We start from the raw sequence: 19,075 nt of genomic DNA on the forward strand, positions 1-19,075 counted from the left end.
ATTTGATTAGCAAGTCTTGCACCTTTATAAACACACAGTGTAACGGTCTTGGCTACCCAAGGCGTTACATCCAAGTTAGTAACATTTCCTTCACATTCAACTTTTGTAGGATTAAACCAACAAAGAAAGTGCCCAATAGTTTCATGTTGCGAATATTATTGCTGCAAGTTGTAAATGAGAGAAAATGTCAGATCAATTTTGCTACTTTCTGGTCAATTATTGCAGCAATTTGTAGTTGATATGTATGTGAAGATCAAGACCTCAAGACTAGATTATTTTAGAGGCAAGCAACAACATATTCGATCAGAGTTGTATCAAGGCATTGTTGATACAATTACGCTTGGGGAAACAAATCCTTCTAATGTTGGGAAACAGATTATACTCCCATCTTATTTTATTGGAGGTCCAAGAGACATGAGAAAAAGATATATGGAAGCAATGGCATTAGTTCAACGTTACGACAGACCTGACATTTTCTTAACGATGGCATGCAATCCAAGTTGGCCATAAATTATAAATGAACTAAGTCCACACGAGGAGAGTCAAAATCGACCTGATTTAGTTGCTCGAGTCTTTCATGCGAAATTGGGAGAATTAAAAGACCAGTTATTCAAAAGGCAAATATTCAGAAAAGTGTCAGTATCCTTCTATGTTATTGAGCACCAAAAAGGGGTCTTCTACATGCCCACTTTTTAATTATATTACAAAATGAGTGGAAACTCCATGCACCAAAATATTTTGATGAGATCGTATCAGCATAGATACCTGATAAAAAATACAAACATCCACCTCCATAATGCTGTTGTGAAGCACATGATGTATGGACCATGTGGAGTATTGAATCCATCAAATGTTTGCATGAAAGGAAATCGTGGATGCAAAAGTAATTATCCAAAGAATTATGCATCTGCAACAACTGTTGGAAACGATTACTTCCCAATATATAGGTGCTCAAACAATGGAATGACTGTGAAGGTCCGATGACAAAATCTAGACAATCGTTGGGTTGTTCCATACAACCCGTATCTCCTTACAACATTTGACTCTCACATTAATGTAGAGATGTGTTCTACAATAAGAGCAGTGAAATATCTTTACAAGTACATTTATAAAGGTCATGATCATGTCGCTTTCAACTTGGTTTCTGAAACAAACAATCAACAAGTTGATGAAATCCAACAATTTCAGTCAGCCCGATGGATTGCTCCCCCAGAAGCAATGTGGAGAATATATGGATTTATTATCAATGAGATGTCCCCAGCAGTGTATAATTTGCCTTTACATCTGGAGGATCAACACTCAGTCACTTTCCGAGCAAACGACGATCTAATTAACATCCTCAATTTAGACTGCTCTAGAAAAACTATGCTAACACAATTCTTTGCATTAAATCGAGTAGATGAAAATGAAAAGAAATTATTGTACAAACAAATTCCGGAATATTATGTTTGGAACCATCAACACAAAGAGTGGATTCCCTGAAAAACAAAAACAGTCATAGGTCGTATTGTTACAGCAAATCCATTTGAGGGTGAGCGTTATTTTATGCAGATATTACTAAACCATGTAAGGGAATCGCTGTCCTTTGAAGATCTTAGAAAAGTCGAGGGCATTTTGGCCCCCGCATTTCGTGAGGCAGCAACAATGCATGGTTTGTTACAAAGAAACAATAGCTTAGAAGACTGTTTGCATGAGGCATCTTTATATCAAATGCCATCCAGTTTGAGGCGGCTGTTCGCAACAATATTGGTATATTGTAATCCAACCAATCCAAGAGACCTTTGGGGACTGTTTTAAGGAAGATATTCAATTGATTTCAAATCATTAGAAGATTCTACATCGACTCCAAGATATCACGTATTAAGGTCAATCTCTTCTACAATTGAATCAATGGGGAAAAACATTAACTCTTACCATCTTCTTGATTAAGACATTTCTTTTGATGGAAATGAATTTCAATCTAGAGAAATCGATGATGAGTTGGGTGTTGAAATTCCAGAAGACGATATTACAACTTCAAGAACACTTAATAGCGAGCAACAACAAGTGTATAATGTAGTGTTGGAAAAAGTTTTATCAAACCAAAATGCTGCATTCTTTGTAGATGGCCTAGGTGGGATAGGGAAAACATTCCTATACAGGGCACTTCTGGCAACAGTACGATCAAGAAACTTGGTAGCACTTGCAAGTGCTTCATCAGGTGTGGTTGCATCTATACTTCCAGGAGGTCGAACAGCTCACTCACGCTTTAAGCTTCCACTTGATACTGACGAAAAAACCACATGTTATGTGAGCAAACAAAGTGCACTTGCAAACCTTCTTCGTGCAGCAAAATTAATAATATGGGATGAGGCACCGATGGCAAGAAAACAACACATAGAGGCATTAGACAAAATACTATGAGACATCAATGATTCTGATGTAGCCTTCAGTGGAAAGGTTGTTGTTTTTAGGGGAGATTTTCGACAAGTATTGCCTGTGGTCCATAAAGGAACTAGACAAGAGCAGGTTAATTCCAGTCTGGTTCATTCTTACTTGTGGCCTACATTGACCAAGTTTTGACTAACTGAAAATATGCGAGCAAGATTAGATCCAATATTTTCAAATTATGTGTTAGAAGTAGGTAATGGATTGCCACCCACCACAAAAGATGAAATCATAAAAATACCAAATGGGATGCTTGTTCCCTATGATGATGACAAGACTTCATTAGATCACTTAATACAAGACGTATTCCACAACATTCAAGAATATTAAGGAAATATGTCAACTATGATGAACTAGGCCATACTAACACCAAATGATAGTTTTGTCGATGAAATAAATGCATTATTAATACAAAGATTTTCAGGTGAAGCCCAACAATATTACAATGTAGATGAGACAATAGATAAAACTGAGCAATCAGTTATGGAAGATTTCTTAAACACATTAACGCCTAACAGAATTCCGCCTCATGAATTATTACTAAAAAAAATTGTCCCATCATGCTCCTAAGAAACATTAATCCTTCAGAGGGACTATGCAATGGAACCCGTTTGATTTCTCGGGCTTTCGATCAAAATATCATAGATGCCGAAATTGCCGTTGGACATCATATGGGAAAAAGAGTCTTCATTCCAAAGATACCGTTCTTACCAAATGTGGATGATAATATTGGTTTTCCGTTTAAGTGAACTCAATTTCCTATAAGATTAAGTTTTGCAATGACCATAAATAAGTCACAAGACCAAACATTGGATTATGTTGGGATTTATTTACCACAACCAGTATTTTCTCATGGTCAATTATACGTGGCTTTATCAAGGGCAAAGATAGCATCTACAGTGAGGATTTTAATTCGACCAGTGACTACTGATAAACTTGACAGAAACTACACCAAAAATATTGTGTACACAGAATTATTATCATCATCATGTTTAAATTAATGTTTACGTAGGTAACATTCACAAATTTTATTAATCTATTTTCAATCCATTATTCTATTATTCCATTATTTCATAAATTAATAATTCAAATACATTATATTTATGTGTGTAATATTCCTTTGTCTTTACAGGGAAAAATACCGACAATATGTACCTCAATCAACGAGATCACGCCAAATACAAAACCTTGGAAAATCAAGATGATTGTGGGAAACAAATCTCCAAAGCGAACAAGTCGTAACTCAGCAGTAAAATACCAAAATCTAATATTAATCGACCAACATGTATCATATTTGTTATAATATATATTAGTTTGAAAATTACTAATAGTCTCCTAAATGAATGTAGCATACCTCTATTTATCATTTGTAACTCATATAATACAATATTAACCATTATTTCTTAAAATTTTGGTTCAAGGGAATCGAGTCCAATCAGTAATTTATGGAACAGATATTGACTCTAGGGAAGATACTTTAAAATTGTTTCATTCTTATTATATCAGTGATGCCCTTGTCAAAAACGCCAACCCAAGGTACACGATTGGAATATATGAATATGATTGGTCCTTCAACTCAAGAACACTAATAGAAGATGTAGAAGAACAAGACAATCAAATAGAGGCGCCAAAATATAACATCGTTCCATTTACAGACTTGCACTCTTACAAAGACTCAGCTGAACGAATATGTATTTCAAATTTAATTCTTATACAAATTGATTATCATTAAAATAATCATTTTCTTATTTCAATATGTAGATTTCTTAGCTGTTGCAATCCAGATTGAATCAACAAAAGAGATAACCACAAAATTTCAACAACAAACAATCCAAGAGATATATCATATCGATGAAAGGTAAAAAAAGAAAAACATACTTTCAATTAAATTTAGTATTGATATTACTTTGCAAAATGTACACTAACATTTTTTATTCAATCTAATTTGTCAGCTTCAACCCAATAAAATTGACTGTGTGGGGTCGGTTTGCCAAAGACGAATGCCAAACAATAACAAAAATTATTGAAGAATACCCAATAATATTGGGAACACAAATAGTTGTTCGAACATATAGAGGTACTTAGAAATACATAACTTATATATTCTTATATCTTTGATATACTTTCATTAATATAAATCTCAATTTGAACACAAGATTGTCCCTGTCATCACGTTCATCAAGTATCTTCACAATCAATCCTCAAATTCCAAAGTCAACTGCATTGAAGCAATGGTAATACTCGCATATTAAAATACACATATTGCTCAAATTACATTACATTTAATCATATTATTTTCATACAATCTTCCTATATTTATTAACTTTTATTACTATTCACTTTTTATTCTAAATGGCAAATAATAATACACTAAAAATCAAAAGTATCATTGAAACATCGTTGACACATCCATCTACTACTCTATCATCTATTGGACTTCAAAAAACCGTGAAGATTTCACTACAAGAAAATAGGCCTACAGCGACGACAAAAGTCGTCTCTGTAGATCACGAAGTCGTCTCTGTAGGCTTTTAAGGATGACATGTCGTTGCAATAGGTCCATATGTGTAGATACCTACTGCGACGGCATTTTGATGTCGTCACAGTAGAGTTTCTTTACTACGACGACCAAGTCGTCACAGTAGGACACTCACAAAATCCATTTTTTTAAAATTGGGTCCTATTGCGACGACATGTTGTTTCTGTAGGTCTTTTTCAAAATAAAAAAAATTGACATTTGGGACCTATAGCGACGACATGTCGTCTTTGTAGGTGTTTTTCAATTTTTTTTTTTATTTTGGACCCTACAGCGACGACATGTCATCTATGTAGGTTTTTTTCAAAATAAAAAAATTAATTTTTTTTAAATCACAATTCAAATAAACTCAAATCATTAAAACATATACTTAATAACTTAATATTTTCAACACTCATAAATAATTAGAAAAAAAACATAAATTATTTTCTAACATAAAACAAAGTTCACCATATATACCAACATATATATAATTCCAAATATACTTTTAATACTAAAATTCAAACATATAGTATATACTAACACATATATAAATCCACACATATATATTTGAAAACAAAACAAAAACAAACCAATTTAATCAATATATGCTCAATATCAATCATATAACATATATATATATATATAATCTAACATATAAATAACAACAATAATATATATATAAAATCATAAACAAGTAAAATAGTTGTATGGAAAAGAGAAAATACATCAACAAGATTAACAATTTCATGATCCTTTCTAGCATATGAAGGCGTCAAATGTATTGGCATCAAGCTTGGAGCAACATAAATAAAATATTTAGTAACACATATATACATACATAAATTAAAATAAATAATAAACATATGACAAATATTTCCAATTAACAAATCACATTTACAATTAATTTATACATTTATCTAAACCCTAAAACTAACAATACAATGTTACACAAATAAAAACTCATTAGAAATTTATAATTAATCTATTTCCCAAAATTACAATTGCAAATATCTTTACTATAACCTAAATATAAACTTAATTATCTAAAATTAAAAGTTTATCTAAAATGCATATACATATTCATATAGTTTCACACTAAAAAATAAACTAATCATATTCATATAACATATCAAATCACATTTACATATACATTTAAAAAAAAACTAATAACATTAAATATACGAAAAATAAAATTAAAACTAACCTCCAAAAGTTGTCCAAGTCCACAATAATCAAGTCGCAAAGCTAAAACCAATCTATAATACCAATATTTAAGAAGAAGAAAAAAAGAAACAATTTTTTTTTAAAATTCATCAATAATATTTAATAAACCTAACATTTTCATATAATAACATTAAAAATCACTAAACTCAAAGTAAAAATTATGCATATCATAGAAAACTCATAAAACACAAACATAATCCCTAAAATTCTTATAAATACTACTGACAATGGGGAAAACTCACCAAAATAGAAAGAAAAAAAACTAATAAAATCAATTAGAACTTAGATATAGGCATAAGAGAATATATATGATAAATCTAACACTAAAAACCAAAAAACCATTACCTAAACTAAGTTGAGGCGTGCTGGAGGTGGAGAGAAAACGAGACCTATGAAACATTTAATGAGAAAATGAGAAAGGGGAAGAGAAATGATCAGAGTTTGCTGGTATATACCCAAAACCTACAGCGGTGACATGTCGTCGCTATAGGGCATAAAATATCGTCTCAGTAGATGAAATGCACAATTTTCATTAATGAAAATAACCTATAGCGACGACATGTCGTCGCTATAGAGAGTTTCCATAATTCAAGTTCCAGTACTAAATTTTTTGGGAGGAAAATTTACCACCATTTTTTTTTCAGACCTGTACAGCGACGACATGTCATTGCTATAGGTTATTTGAGAAAAAAAATAAAACATTAATAATAAATAATTTGGGCACTGTATATTCCCTCCAAAAAAATTTAGAAACCTATAGCGACGACATGTCGTCGCTAGAGGTTATTTGAGAAAAAATAAAACATTAATAATAAATAATAAATAATAAATAATTTGGGCGTTGTATATCCCCTCAAAAAAATTTAGAGACCTATAGCGACGACATGTCGTCTTTATAGGTCAAGATATTTTGAAGCTACAGCGACGACATCTATTGCGACGACATGCCTTCCCTGTAGGTCTTTAATAAAAATAAAAAATCCAATTTTCGTGGTTTTATGTGTTCTATTGCGATGACATCATTGTCGTCGCAATAGAAGTCGTCGCTATAGGATGAATTTCTTGTAGTGTTTGTGATATTCCCTGTGCGATGAATGCTTTGCAATCTCTAGAGGTAAATATTATTTTTTTTAATTTAAATTTAATAACAAAGTACAATTTTTAACTTTCTAAAAAACAATTCTTAATTGATGTAGAAAACATACTTTTGGATAGAAGCAAAGATAAATATAATTGATTCTGCCCAAATGCACTATTACATGTCGTGTGTGACATGCCATAGAAAAATACGACATAAGTATGACGAATTAATTGTTTGCGAAAATCCAAACTGCAAAACAGCGAGACACCCCCACACCACAGTGAGTAGATTTTATTTAAATTTATAAATAAATTATAAATTTTAAAAAACTAATATTCACATTAACACTACAACAAAAAATGTCATTTGCGTCAGTTTATAATTGCGACAATTGAGTTTTTGCATCAGTTTAATATGTGACACAATTTCCCATGACGCAAATACCGAGAGTTTGCGTCAGTGGGGCACTATCACAAATCTGGCATTTGTGGCAGTGCCCCACTGACGCAAATGACACTCTCGTTTGCGTCAGTGGGGCACTGCCACAAATGTTAAAAATGAGTATTTTTGCGTTAGTTGGGCACTGTCACATAAAGTATTAACCAGGAAAATTGCAAATGTTTATGCCAATTTCCCTGGCCTATTTTGATAAATAAAATCTGCACCAGAAACAGAAAAACAACAGCAGAAATACAACAATATAAATTTTTTCAAACATTTATCTAGAGTTAACATTTGTGATCAAAACTATAAAAGTAATTCAGATATCAAAGTTAATATATGTACTCTTGTGTTATAAATTTCTAAGTGTTAAACCTACTTAAACTAAAATTTCCTCATCAACTTGCTCATTTGCTAATTGAGATACGCCATAATTAATTTAGTCCACTCATCCCATATCTCGTTGATTTCATTAGCCGAATATGGACTTGTGTTCGTAAACTAATTAGAAAATATTTAAAATAATAAGTTAGAAATCATCCAAAGAAAATTATGAACGAGAGTTTAGGTGAGAATAAAAAAGTAAAACAATACCTCATTTTTCAAGTAGACCTTCGGTCTAGGCTGTGAAATCAAGTCTCTAGCGAATTTCATAATGTAAAATCCATACTCGGTTGGCCCAGTCTGGTTTCGACACTATTACAACATAGTTATCCAAATTTAAGTATTATATTTAGTATGTTATTATAATAGAAATATGTCAAAAAGTTGAATACGATAAGTAATATAATTTACTTACCTTAGGAACACAAACTTTTAGATTGATTGACTCTTTTAGTCTTCGGTGTGTATCATATTGATCCAATGCCCTGTACATAATATTAATAATTACCCATATATGAGTTTGAAATAAAATCATAAATTAATTAAGTAATATGAAAAAGTTGCATGATAATTATCTCCTTGATTTCCGGACGAAAATGTGAGTTTACAGGATCCAAAAAAGCCACCGAATGACTGTGTGGCTTAATTAATACTAACATCCAATGAAAGCTACAATAAAAAAACTTGTGTAAGATATTTATCAATAAACAAAATATATGAATATAAATTAAGTTGACTTACTTGTTGTTCCAAGGACAAATTAGAAACTGTGTCTCTAGCTCCATCTGTAGAAACCGATCGAAGAGATTTTTAGCACGTACTTCATTGGTTCCTGCATTAGTGGACACTAAAGCGGGATACATGAAAGTGTACGTGTGGTTCAATCCCTTCGTTTGCACCAAATTATCGAGGAAGCTACATATGATTAAAAAAGTTAATAAACTATTAAATTTCAAGTTAAACTAAATAAACACCATTGTACCTCATATATATTGTTAGCTCAGTTTGTCCAATCATCTCATAATTGCAAAAGTGGAGGATATCATCTTTCCCTAACAGAGCGATAGTTTGGAATCCAAATACCCTTTCAACAATTGGAATTTCTACCACGCGGTCAGCTTTCAATTTATCAATAAACTTCACCAAACACTTCAATATTCTTGTGATAGACACTTCTGTAGGCTCCTGTGTCAACGCCTCTATTCTTTTCTTTGATTTTCTTGGTTGTTGAGTAGAGGGCACAAGTGGCTCTTTCGTTTGTTGATTAGTAAGAACCCAATGTTGTGGCCATCCAACATCGGACCCGACTACTTGTCCAACCAATGTAAAACCTTCCATTGTAAGCGGATATGGTAAACTAGCGTTCTCTTGAATGGCTACCTAAACTCTCACATGATAATTTCCAGGAAGCAGTTGAACGCTATGTATTTCTGTGCAACAGGTACTTAAAAGGTTCCCCTCTGCAACTATATTTTGTGTCGAACCAAGACACAACTTACAATTAATCTGTTACATTCCAATTAATCTGTTAGACTTTTCGATAAACTAGTTTATTTTTACTGTATCAAATATATGCAATAATGAATTAATAAGAAATTATTACCTCATTAGGAAAATTTGACTATGGTGGTGGGGGAGCACATGGTGCCTGTGTCTGTGGTGGATCAACAATTGGTAGCTGTGAGGGTGTTCTGTGAGCATATGATGTCCATGTCGGTGGTGGCAGAGCATGTTGTGCATGTGTCGGTGGTGGAGGGGCATATGGTGCGTGTGGTGTGTTTGAGGCTCCTCCTACACCCAAACTAGATGCATTTGATGATCCAAATGCACCGCTCTATTGAGATGCAAAATGCGCCATCAAGTGGTTTAACTTTTCCTCTTGTTGATGTGCCCTTTCTTCGGATTGACGCCATTTCACTTCAAGGTCTTTATAATGAGCATCTTCCACACCTTTTTGTTTGTGGTTGAATCTTTTTGGCGGTGGGACATGAAAAAATTGATGGGGAGCGACATGTGCATCGACCCCCCTAACACGTCCCCCATGCTCTGGAGTGCCTAATCCTAATGCCATTATTAGTATATCATTTGAACCTTCCTCCACCAACTCGCCTTCTGCTACTTTTTTCCTGTATTCTGCCTATATACATAGTAAATAAATCAATTAGAATTTAACACACACGTTAATCATTACAATTATTTTTAAAAATCAAAGAACACTTACAATCTTCTTCACCACATCTCGAGCTTCTTCACCAATAACTTCTCCTTTCTTGTTCATCCGTGCCCGTGTCCACATCTCAGCTCTGTCATATTCGGTCAACTCATGACCCAATTCCTCTTCCATTTGTTGCTCTACCAGTGCATAACCACCACGCCCTGTGATGTGGATACTTGTTCTGAGCCCGAGCATCTTGTTTTTGTTTTCTCATCTCTTCCCAATCTGGGGTTAGTCTTCTTGCAACAAATTTTTTCCAATCTTCATGTTTGTAATACTCGATGTAGTCTGATGGCGGCTTGGCAAGAAGCTCAAGAGCTACATTCTTGTATACATATATAAGATCTTTTGTTAGTCTTGTTTTCCAGTTTCTCCATGTTTTTTTTCCTGCTTCTTTGAGGACATCTGTTTTAGAAGAATTTGGAAGTTTGAACATTTCCTGCACAAACGAACCCAAAAATATTAATTTTTTTTCTTCAATATATTAATTCATTATGATAAATTTAATAGTTAATATTATAGCTTACCTGTATTTGACCCCATAAAGTCTCTCTTTTATCCTTCGACATTGTTTCCAATTGTCGATATCTAAAGGAAGGGTTGTGCGTGATAGAAGACCGATGGTGCTGCTCATCTTGATCCCTCCTTTTTTCCATCGCTCGACCAAAACGATTGTACTCGACCTCATAATTGCGACCCTCACTTCTTGCTTTGAATACATCACTACAGTTCGATTTACCCCTATACTTCTTATCTTGTGTATTTGTTGGTGCGGTAGGATTAATCCCCTCCAGACCATTACCATGATCATCAACAAACAGATCACCCTCTTCATCATATGATGGATCCATAATCAATAAATCTGAAATTAAGTAAACACAAATATTAACTTGTATAAACTTCACAAAATACATAAAAATAAAATCATAAAATTAATATATATACCTTTAATTATCTACCCACAACCCTTCACCATTCTCGCGTATATAGTCATCATCATTATCAATGGTGAAATCAATAGGCGGTAAATCAATGGTAAATGTTTCTTGTTCAAGTATAATGTCATCGCTCCTAGACTCTTTGATTAGATAATCTTTCGGTTGACTTGTTAGGACATCTGACCGTTGAGCATCTACTGGATTACTCACATAAAATACTTGCTTGGCTTGTGACGCCATTATAAAGCAGTCAGCTTTATGTCCTATTCGGTTTAAGTCCACCAATGTGAATCCTAATTCATCTGTTTTGACCCCATTATCACTTTTCACCCAATCACACAAGAAGACAGGAATTCGTATAGTCACATAATCTAGTTCCCAAATTTCTTTGATCACCCCATAAAATGTCATATCACAATTTATGGGATTTTTATCTTTGGAACTAGATATTTGAAAAGTATGGGTGATAATAGTAATACCACTATTTTGTGTCATTCTAATATTATCACGTTCTATGGTGTTGAATTGAATACCGTGAATATAATAGCATTGATACTTAATTACATTCATTGAAGGACCTCGTGCTATCCATTTTAGTGTTTCAAACACTTTGTTTGTGGTGTTAATCAGAACCTAGAATACAATAAAATAAAACAAAGTATATTAAATTCTAACAAGCTAAAATACAATAACACTCAAACAAGAACAACACAAGTATTTTACCTCATTCTCGAACCAAGTGCTGAAATTTCGACAATGTTCATCTTGTACCCATTTTTTATTCCGAGACATATTAGGATAAGCAGTCTTGATCCAATTGAAATGTTCTCTTCAAGAAATATCATTTATATCAACAAACAAAATTCATTGCCAATATAATGAAAGAGAAAAATAAGATTGACCATGAATATGTATGGGAACTTACTCGATGTATGGTTGAACATCATCAATATTTTGTAAGACTAGGCGATGTGCTTCATCTCTATCAGATTTATTCACTTCAGAAACAACACCACCTCTACCACCTTTACTTATTTCAAACTCAATTTTAGAAAAACATAGTCCAATGCTCGCAACACCTGATAAGTATTCTGAGCACAACTCCATTGCTTCTTCAACGATGTAGGATTTAACTATGCAACCCTCAGGTCTACTTCTATTTCTAACATAACCTTTTAAAACCTTCATATACCGTTCAAATGGGTACATCCATCTCAAGTATATTGGTCCACGCAATTTTACTTCTCTCACCAAATGAACTATTAAATGAACCATTATGTCAAAAAATGAAGGTGGGAAATACTACTCCAACTCACACATAGTTATCACGATATTTGTTTGAAGATTGTCCAACTTCGACACATCTACCACTTTACAACAAATATATTTAAAGAAAAGCATAGTTTGGTAATTGCATATCGAACTTTTTTGGGTAACACAGAACGGATAGCTACCGGTAGAAGATGTTCAAGTAGTGTATGATGGTCATGAGACTTCATTCCAACTAAATTCAAAATTTTCATATCTACCAGAGAAGAAATATTTGAAGAATAACCTTTTGGTACTTTCACATTCGACAAAGAATGACATACAATTCATTTTTCTTCTTTAGACAGAGTATAACACGCAGGTGGTAAATAGGTACGTCTCTCACCAACCTCTGGTTGTAACATACTGCGTATACCCATTACTTTTAAATCCAACCAAGCCTTAATTCCATCCTTACTCTGACCAGGAATATTCAGCAATGTACTAATTAAGCTATCCGACACGTTTTTCTCAATGTGCCTTACATCCAAGTTGTGTCACAAAACCAAATGCTCCCAATACTCAAGCTAAAAAAAAATAGATTTCTTCTTCAAACAACCTGTCGCACCATCTACAACCTCCTTTGTTTTTTCATGTGTAACATTTTTTTCTCTTATTTGTATAATTTCTAGGTTTACCGAACTTGCATTGGACTTTGTTAACAATTGTCCTCCAAGTAAAGGTGGTGGAGCCTTTCGAAATTCAGGTTTACTATTAAAGGCATCTGTTAAACTTTGAAATTTATGTTTTTCGGATAAGAACTTTCGGTGTCCCATATAACAAATCTTTCTAGAATGTATTAAATATTCAGAATGAGTCCCTTCTTCACAAATGGGACATGCCTTGTACCCTTTCACACTAAATCCAGAAAGATTACCTAAGGCTGGAAAATAATTAATAGTCCACAACAACACTGCTTTAAGATTAAAATTTTCTTTCTTATAAGCATCATAAGAATTAACCCCTGCATACCACAATGTGCTCAAATCATCAATTAAAGGAGCTAGGTATACATCAATATCATTTCCAGGTTGTTTAGGACCAGATATCAACAATGTCAACATGGTAAACTTCCTCTTCATACACAACCATGACGGTAGATTATAGATGACTAACATTACATGCCAACAACTATATTTATGTTTAACCAAAAAACAGTTGTTGATGACGTGGCAAGAATTTTCGACACGTGGCTGACACATGGCAGAGATGCTGCTCGCCTATCGACCAGAGATATTTCCATATGCGAAGTTCAAGTTTTATATACGACCAGCCTGGTCGTATACTCCGTATATTTATGTATAAATCTATACAGTTGTAATGAGATCTGAGAATATCTCTTCATTATAACCTCAAGATCTGTTTATTAAGGAAATATATGATATATTGACTCCTGTAACCCTCCTTGAGCCTATAAATATACAAGAAATAGCTCAAGAGGGGATCTTTGGATATTTTTCCGAATTTCATTACTATTATCCATCGTTTGTATTGTCTTCTCCTTCTAAGGTCTGTGAAACTCAGGAACCCTAGTTCTTTGATCACACCTTTGAAGCCCAATATTAATAATAGTATCAAGTGGACATAGGACATTAACAATCACTGGGGCCGAACCACTATAATTCTTTGTGTCCTCTACTTTCCATTAGATTGTTTTCTCAAGCATCGTACTAATCTCCTGTCGTTTATTTGACTCCGTTTCGTTGACCAAAATGAGGGCCAACATTCTGGTGCTTTCATTGAGAGCTTGACAAAGAATCTAATGGAAAAAACTACCAAGAAGACTGGACAGGCTGCCGCTGCACCATCCCAGCCTCCTCCCACAAATGTGGTTGAAGACGAGCCTCATTTGGAGTTTGATGAGGAGGAGTTGGATTCTGAGTCCCTGAAGGCAACACTGGGGGTGTTGCAAGATGAGTTGGCCAATCTGAGGGCCAATCAAGAGAATGTTGCCGAAATAATGGAGTCACAGCAAAGGGAGATAAAGTGCCAGCGCTAGGAGCTGAGCGAGCGCCAGGCGGAGATGGACCATCGACAGAGGGATGCCATGGCAGCCCTTGAAGCAGCCATCCAGCTGGCTAGGAATCTGGCTGTGCCAGCCTCCCAGCCAGATCAAACACCAAATAGGCCACCTCAGAGGGGTCCCAATCCTAGCCCTCCGCTCCAGCCAGTAAGCCATCAGAGGTCGGAGCAGCCGCCTATGACTTAGGATGATGTCCCAACTAGGGATCCTGAGCAGTAGCCTCGGTCTCAGGTTGGTCGAGGAAATTCCCCACGCCCGAGGTAGAATAGGGCCGGGCAACAGCTCCATAGCCCTAGACGCCTAGGGGGTGAAGAGCCACATCCACCGAGTAGGGGGCAGCGTCCTTCTGCCAACAGGAGGAACTCAGAGACAGGCTCTGCGGTCAGGGGCCCCCCACGGCATGACAATGCACGGGGACCCACTGAACAGCTTAGGCCTTCCCTTAACGCTCGGGAAATGCCAGCCCAAGGAGGCAACTGAGGGAATAGTCGGTCGCGCCATAGCCAGCCACGGTTTAGAGATGGCCACGGCTACAATGAAGCCGACTCTGGCAGAGGAAATGCTTGTCGGAGGAACGAAGAGAGAGGTGGAGGCAGGAGCCCCCCACCTAGAGAAGACCGACCAGCAGGTCATAGCGCTGGGGGGTAGCCCAGGCAGAATAACGTCTTTAGTCGAATCGGAGCCAGCAAGCAGCGGCGAAGAGACAATGATTTGAGGGATGTACTCAACAACTGCCGAGAAAGGCACGATGAGTACATTCCCCCGGCACTAGAGGCCCCAGCAATCCCATAAGTTGTTTAGGCTCAAATCGATGCCCTGAACCAGGCTGTGCAGCAGCTGGTCGGGGGGCGAGCATCACACAATGAGTACGTTCGGAGGAGAGGCACCCCTTTCGTACAGAGGATTGCTGTGGCAGAAACCCCCATTAAGTTCAAGATGCCGACATTGCCAAATTTCGACGGGTATGGAGACCCAGTATCTCATGTCAACAAGTTCGAGATACAAATGGACATTCATAAAGTCTCTAAAGATGCTCGTTGCAGGATCTTCCCAGCAACATTTTCTGATGCCGCCCAGGAGCTGTTCTTTAAGTTCCCTCCTACAAGTATAGTATCCTGGGAGATGTTCGTGAAGGAATTTTACGGACAGTTTTATGCGAGTCGTGTGCACCCCACCTAGGCAAACCAACTGGTCGAGATACGCCAGAAAGAGGGAGAGCCCCTGAAGGAATACGTTCAACGCTTCATGCGAGCTGCAGCTGGAGCCAAGACTATGGGCAATGAAGGCAAGATGATGGCCCTAACTGCTGGGGTTAGGCGCCATTCTCCCCTCTGGAGTAGCCTCAGAAAGCATGGGGTTAAAAGTACCTAGGAGTTTTTAGATTGAGCTGATCGGTACATCCAGCTCGAGGACGCGATTGCCAATGAAGGGAAATCACCAGCAAAAGACAAGGGGCCCAAGGAAGAACCCGCCAAAGCTGCCAACGGGTCGAAGCCAAATGGCAACGGCAAAGGCAACGAGAATGGAAATGGTAAGAATGGTGGAAAGAGGGCGAGTAACGAACCCTCGACCTCCGAGAGTAAGTGCCCCAAAGGTAATCGGTATGAACCGAAATTCACCAATTACACTGCCCTTGTTGAAAGCCGAGCTGAGGTCTACCAAGCGACCAGCTCGAGCGTGCCCTACAAATGACCCGCACCAATAAGGAAAGATATCTCCAAGAGAGATTCAACAAAGTTTTGTCATTTTCATAACGGCTACGGGCATGACACTAATGAGTGTAACCAGCTGAAGGACGAAATTGAGTTCCTGATAAGATAGGGACATTTAAGAAGATATGTGTGAGCAGCGGGAGGTGCTCAGTAAGAGGCTCAAGGTGGCAACAAGTCGGCGCCTGCACGCCAACACTCGCCGCCTTTACAGCCAGCTCCCGTGGCAGGTACCCTACTCACCATCTACAGAGGCTCACATATGCTCGAACCCTGCGCCACGACCAAGATATCGAGATGATGAGTGTTGAAGATCGAGCACTAAAAAAGGCTCGAACAGAGGAAGAACTCATCACCTTCTCTGACGACGACGCCCAGCACATGCAATTCCCACACTCTGATCCGTTGGTCGTGGATGTACAGATCGCGAACATGATGGTGAAAAGGATGTTGGTCGATACAGGAAGTTCAGTCAACATCCTATATAAGTCCTCACTGGAAAGGATGAAGTTTTCCGTGAAAGACCTAGAGCCATGCAACCAAACCATTTATGGTTTTTCCGGAGAAGGGCTCGCCCCAGTAGGGATGATTAGACTCCCAGTCACAGCAGGAACTGCACCTGCTAACAGGACATTACTCACTACTTTTATAGTAGTTGATTGTCCTTCAGCGTACAACGCTGTGATAGGGAGACCAATTCTGGTCGACCTGTGAGCCGTCACTTCTATATGGCACCTCGCTATGAAATTCCCAACGGACGTAGGGGTTGGATGCGTGTTGGGAAACCAGAGGGAAGCGAGGGAGTGCTACAACGCCTCGATCACCAAGGCAAAGAAGGGTGTATCGAGAGATGCCACCGGAAAGGAGTTGCAAATGGCAACTGATGTTCAGGCCCGCTCAGGTGATAATCTCACCAAATAGGGCGTTGCCCAAAGTGAGGATAGGGACTTAGATCCTCGTTTTGGGGATTTTGAAGAAGAAGTGGGACCCATCGAGGACCTTGAAGAGGTCCAACTCGATGAGGAAAATCCGACCAGAGTTGTGAAAGTCAGTAAAAGCTTAGAGACAACAACAAAACAAGCACTGGTGGAATTCTTAAGGAGGAACCAGGATGTCTTTTCCTGGTCGCACAAAGACATGATCAGGATAGATCCTGCAGTCATCAGCCATGTCCTGAACATCGACAAAAGCTTTCCACCAATGCAACAAAAAAGAAGGCTGCTCGACAAAGATAGATCAAAGGTCTTGAAGGAGGAAGTCGAGAAGCTGAAGGAGAATGGGTTCATCAGGGTGGCATTTTATCCACCGTGGGTCTCTAATCCCGTACTAGTGCCCAAGCCAAATGGCAAGTGGCGTACGTGCGTGGATTTTATAGACCTAAATAAAGCCTGCCCCAAAGACTGTTTCCCACTCCCGAGGATCGACCAGCTGGTCGATGCCACTACAGGGCATGAGATCCTCTCATTCATGGATGCATACTCCGGGTATAATCAAATCAGTATGCATCCCCCTGATGAGGATCACACTAGCTTTCGAACTAATACAGGGCTCTATTGTTACAAGGTGATGCCCTTCAGTTTGAAAAACGCTGGTGCAACTTACCAGAGACTCGTCAACCACATGTTCAAGGAGCTAATCGACACAAACATGGAGGTTTACGTAGACAACATGTTGGTTAAGTCGAAGAAAGCAAACGGGCATGTAAGGGATTTGCAGGAATGATTCAACGTCCTGAATAAATATCGGATGAAATTAAATCCCCTTAAATGCTCCTTTGGAGTAGGATCAGGGAAATTTTTGGGATTTATAGTTAACTTGAGAGGAATTGAAGCTAATCCCGAGAAAATAAAAGCCCTGATCGAGATGAGGTCGCCAGTAAAGATTAAGGATGTCCAAAGTCTGATTGGGAGGATTGCTGCTCTCAATAGATTCATTTCGAAATTGACAGACAAGTGCGTCCCATTTTTCAATCTACTAAGAGGCAATAAGAAATTTGAATGGACAGATGAGTGCGAACAAGCCTTTCAAGAGCTAAAAACGCATATGGCGCAACCACCCATCCTGTCAAAGCCGGTCGATAAAGAGACTTTGTTCATCTACCTGGCAATCATGGATTACGCTGCTAGCGCTGTTCAAGTAAGAGAAGAAGAGGGTGTGCAGAAGGCTGTCTATTATGTAAGCAAAAGGTTGATCAGAGCAGAGTTGAGGTATCCCCCCATTGAAAGGTTAGCCTATTGTTTAGTTTTGGGCTCTAGGAAGCTGCGACCTTACTTCCAAGCTCATCCAATTACGGTCTTAACAGACCAGCCTCTTCTACAAGTCCTGCAAAAGCCAGAGGCTGCAGGAAGATTACTAAAGTGGGCAGTCGAACTCGGGCAGTTCAACATATCTTACTTTCTACGAGTAGCGATAAAAGGACAAGCCTTGGCTGACTTCATTGCCGAATTCACAGAGCTCGCGGGTGGCGAGCAGACTGAAGAACCCAGTGAGCCTGAATGTCAACTCCAAGCACCCTTGTGGAAATTGTTCACAGACGGTTCATCCAACGAATCCCACGAAGGAGCAGGAGTGATATTGATAACATTGGAAGGGCATCGATTTCACTGTGCAATCAGTTTTGACTTCACTACTTCTAACAATGAGGCTGAATATGAAGCATTAATCGCTGGATTGCGGTTAGCCAAGAATATGAACATAAAAGTGCTTGACATCTATAGTGATTAGTAGCTGGTGGTGAATCAAGTCTTGGGAGAGTATCAGGCGCGAGGTTTGAAGATGGTCGCCTATCTGAAAAAAGCAAAGGATAT

General features: G+C 37.5%; 1 protein-coding gene across 1 annotated transcript; it reads left to right on the forward strand.

Moving 5' to 3' along the window:
• Nucleotides 1–1,062: 1,062 nt before the first annotated feature.
• LOC133814378 (uncharacterized) lies at nucleotides 1,063–2,403 on the forward strand. The gene is made up of 3 exons (XM_062247345.1): nucleotides 1,063–1,446; nucleotides 1,552–1,733; nucleotides 1,965–2,403. The coding sequence occupies exons 1-3, from the start codon at nucleotides 1,063–1,065 to the stop codon at nucleotides 2,401–2,403; spliced, it is 1,005 nt and encodes a 334-aa protein (XP_062103329.1).
• The last annotated feature ends 16,672 nt before the right edge of the window (nucleotides 2,404–19,075 follow it).

The sequence above is a fragment of the Humulus lupulus genome, chromosome 2 (genome assembly GCF_963169125.1).
Source record: "Humulus lupulus chromosome 2, drHumLupu1.1, whole genome shotgun sequence".
Taxonomy (NCBI): Eukaryota; Viridiplantae; Streptophyta; class Magnoliopsida; order Rosales; family Cannabaceae; genus Humulus; species Humulus lupulus.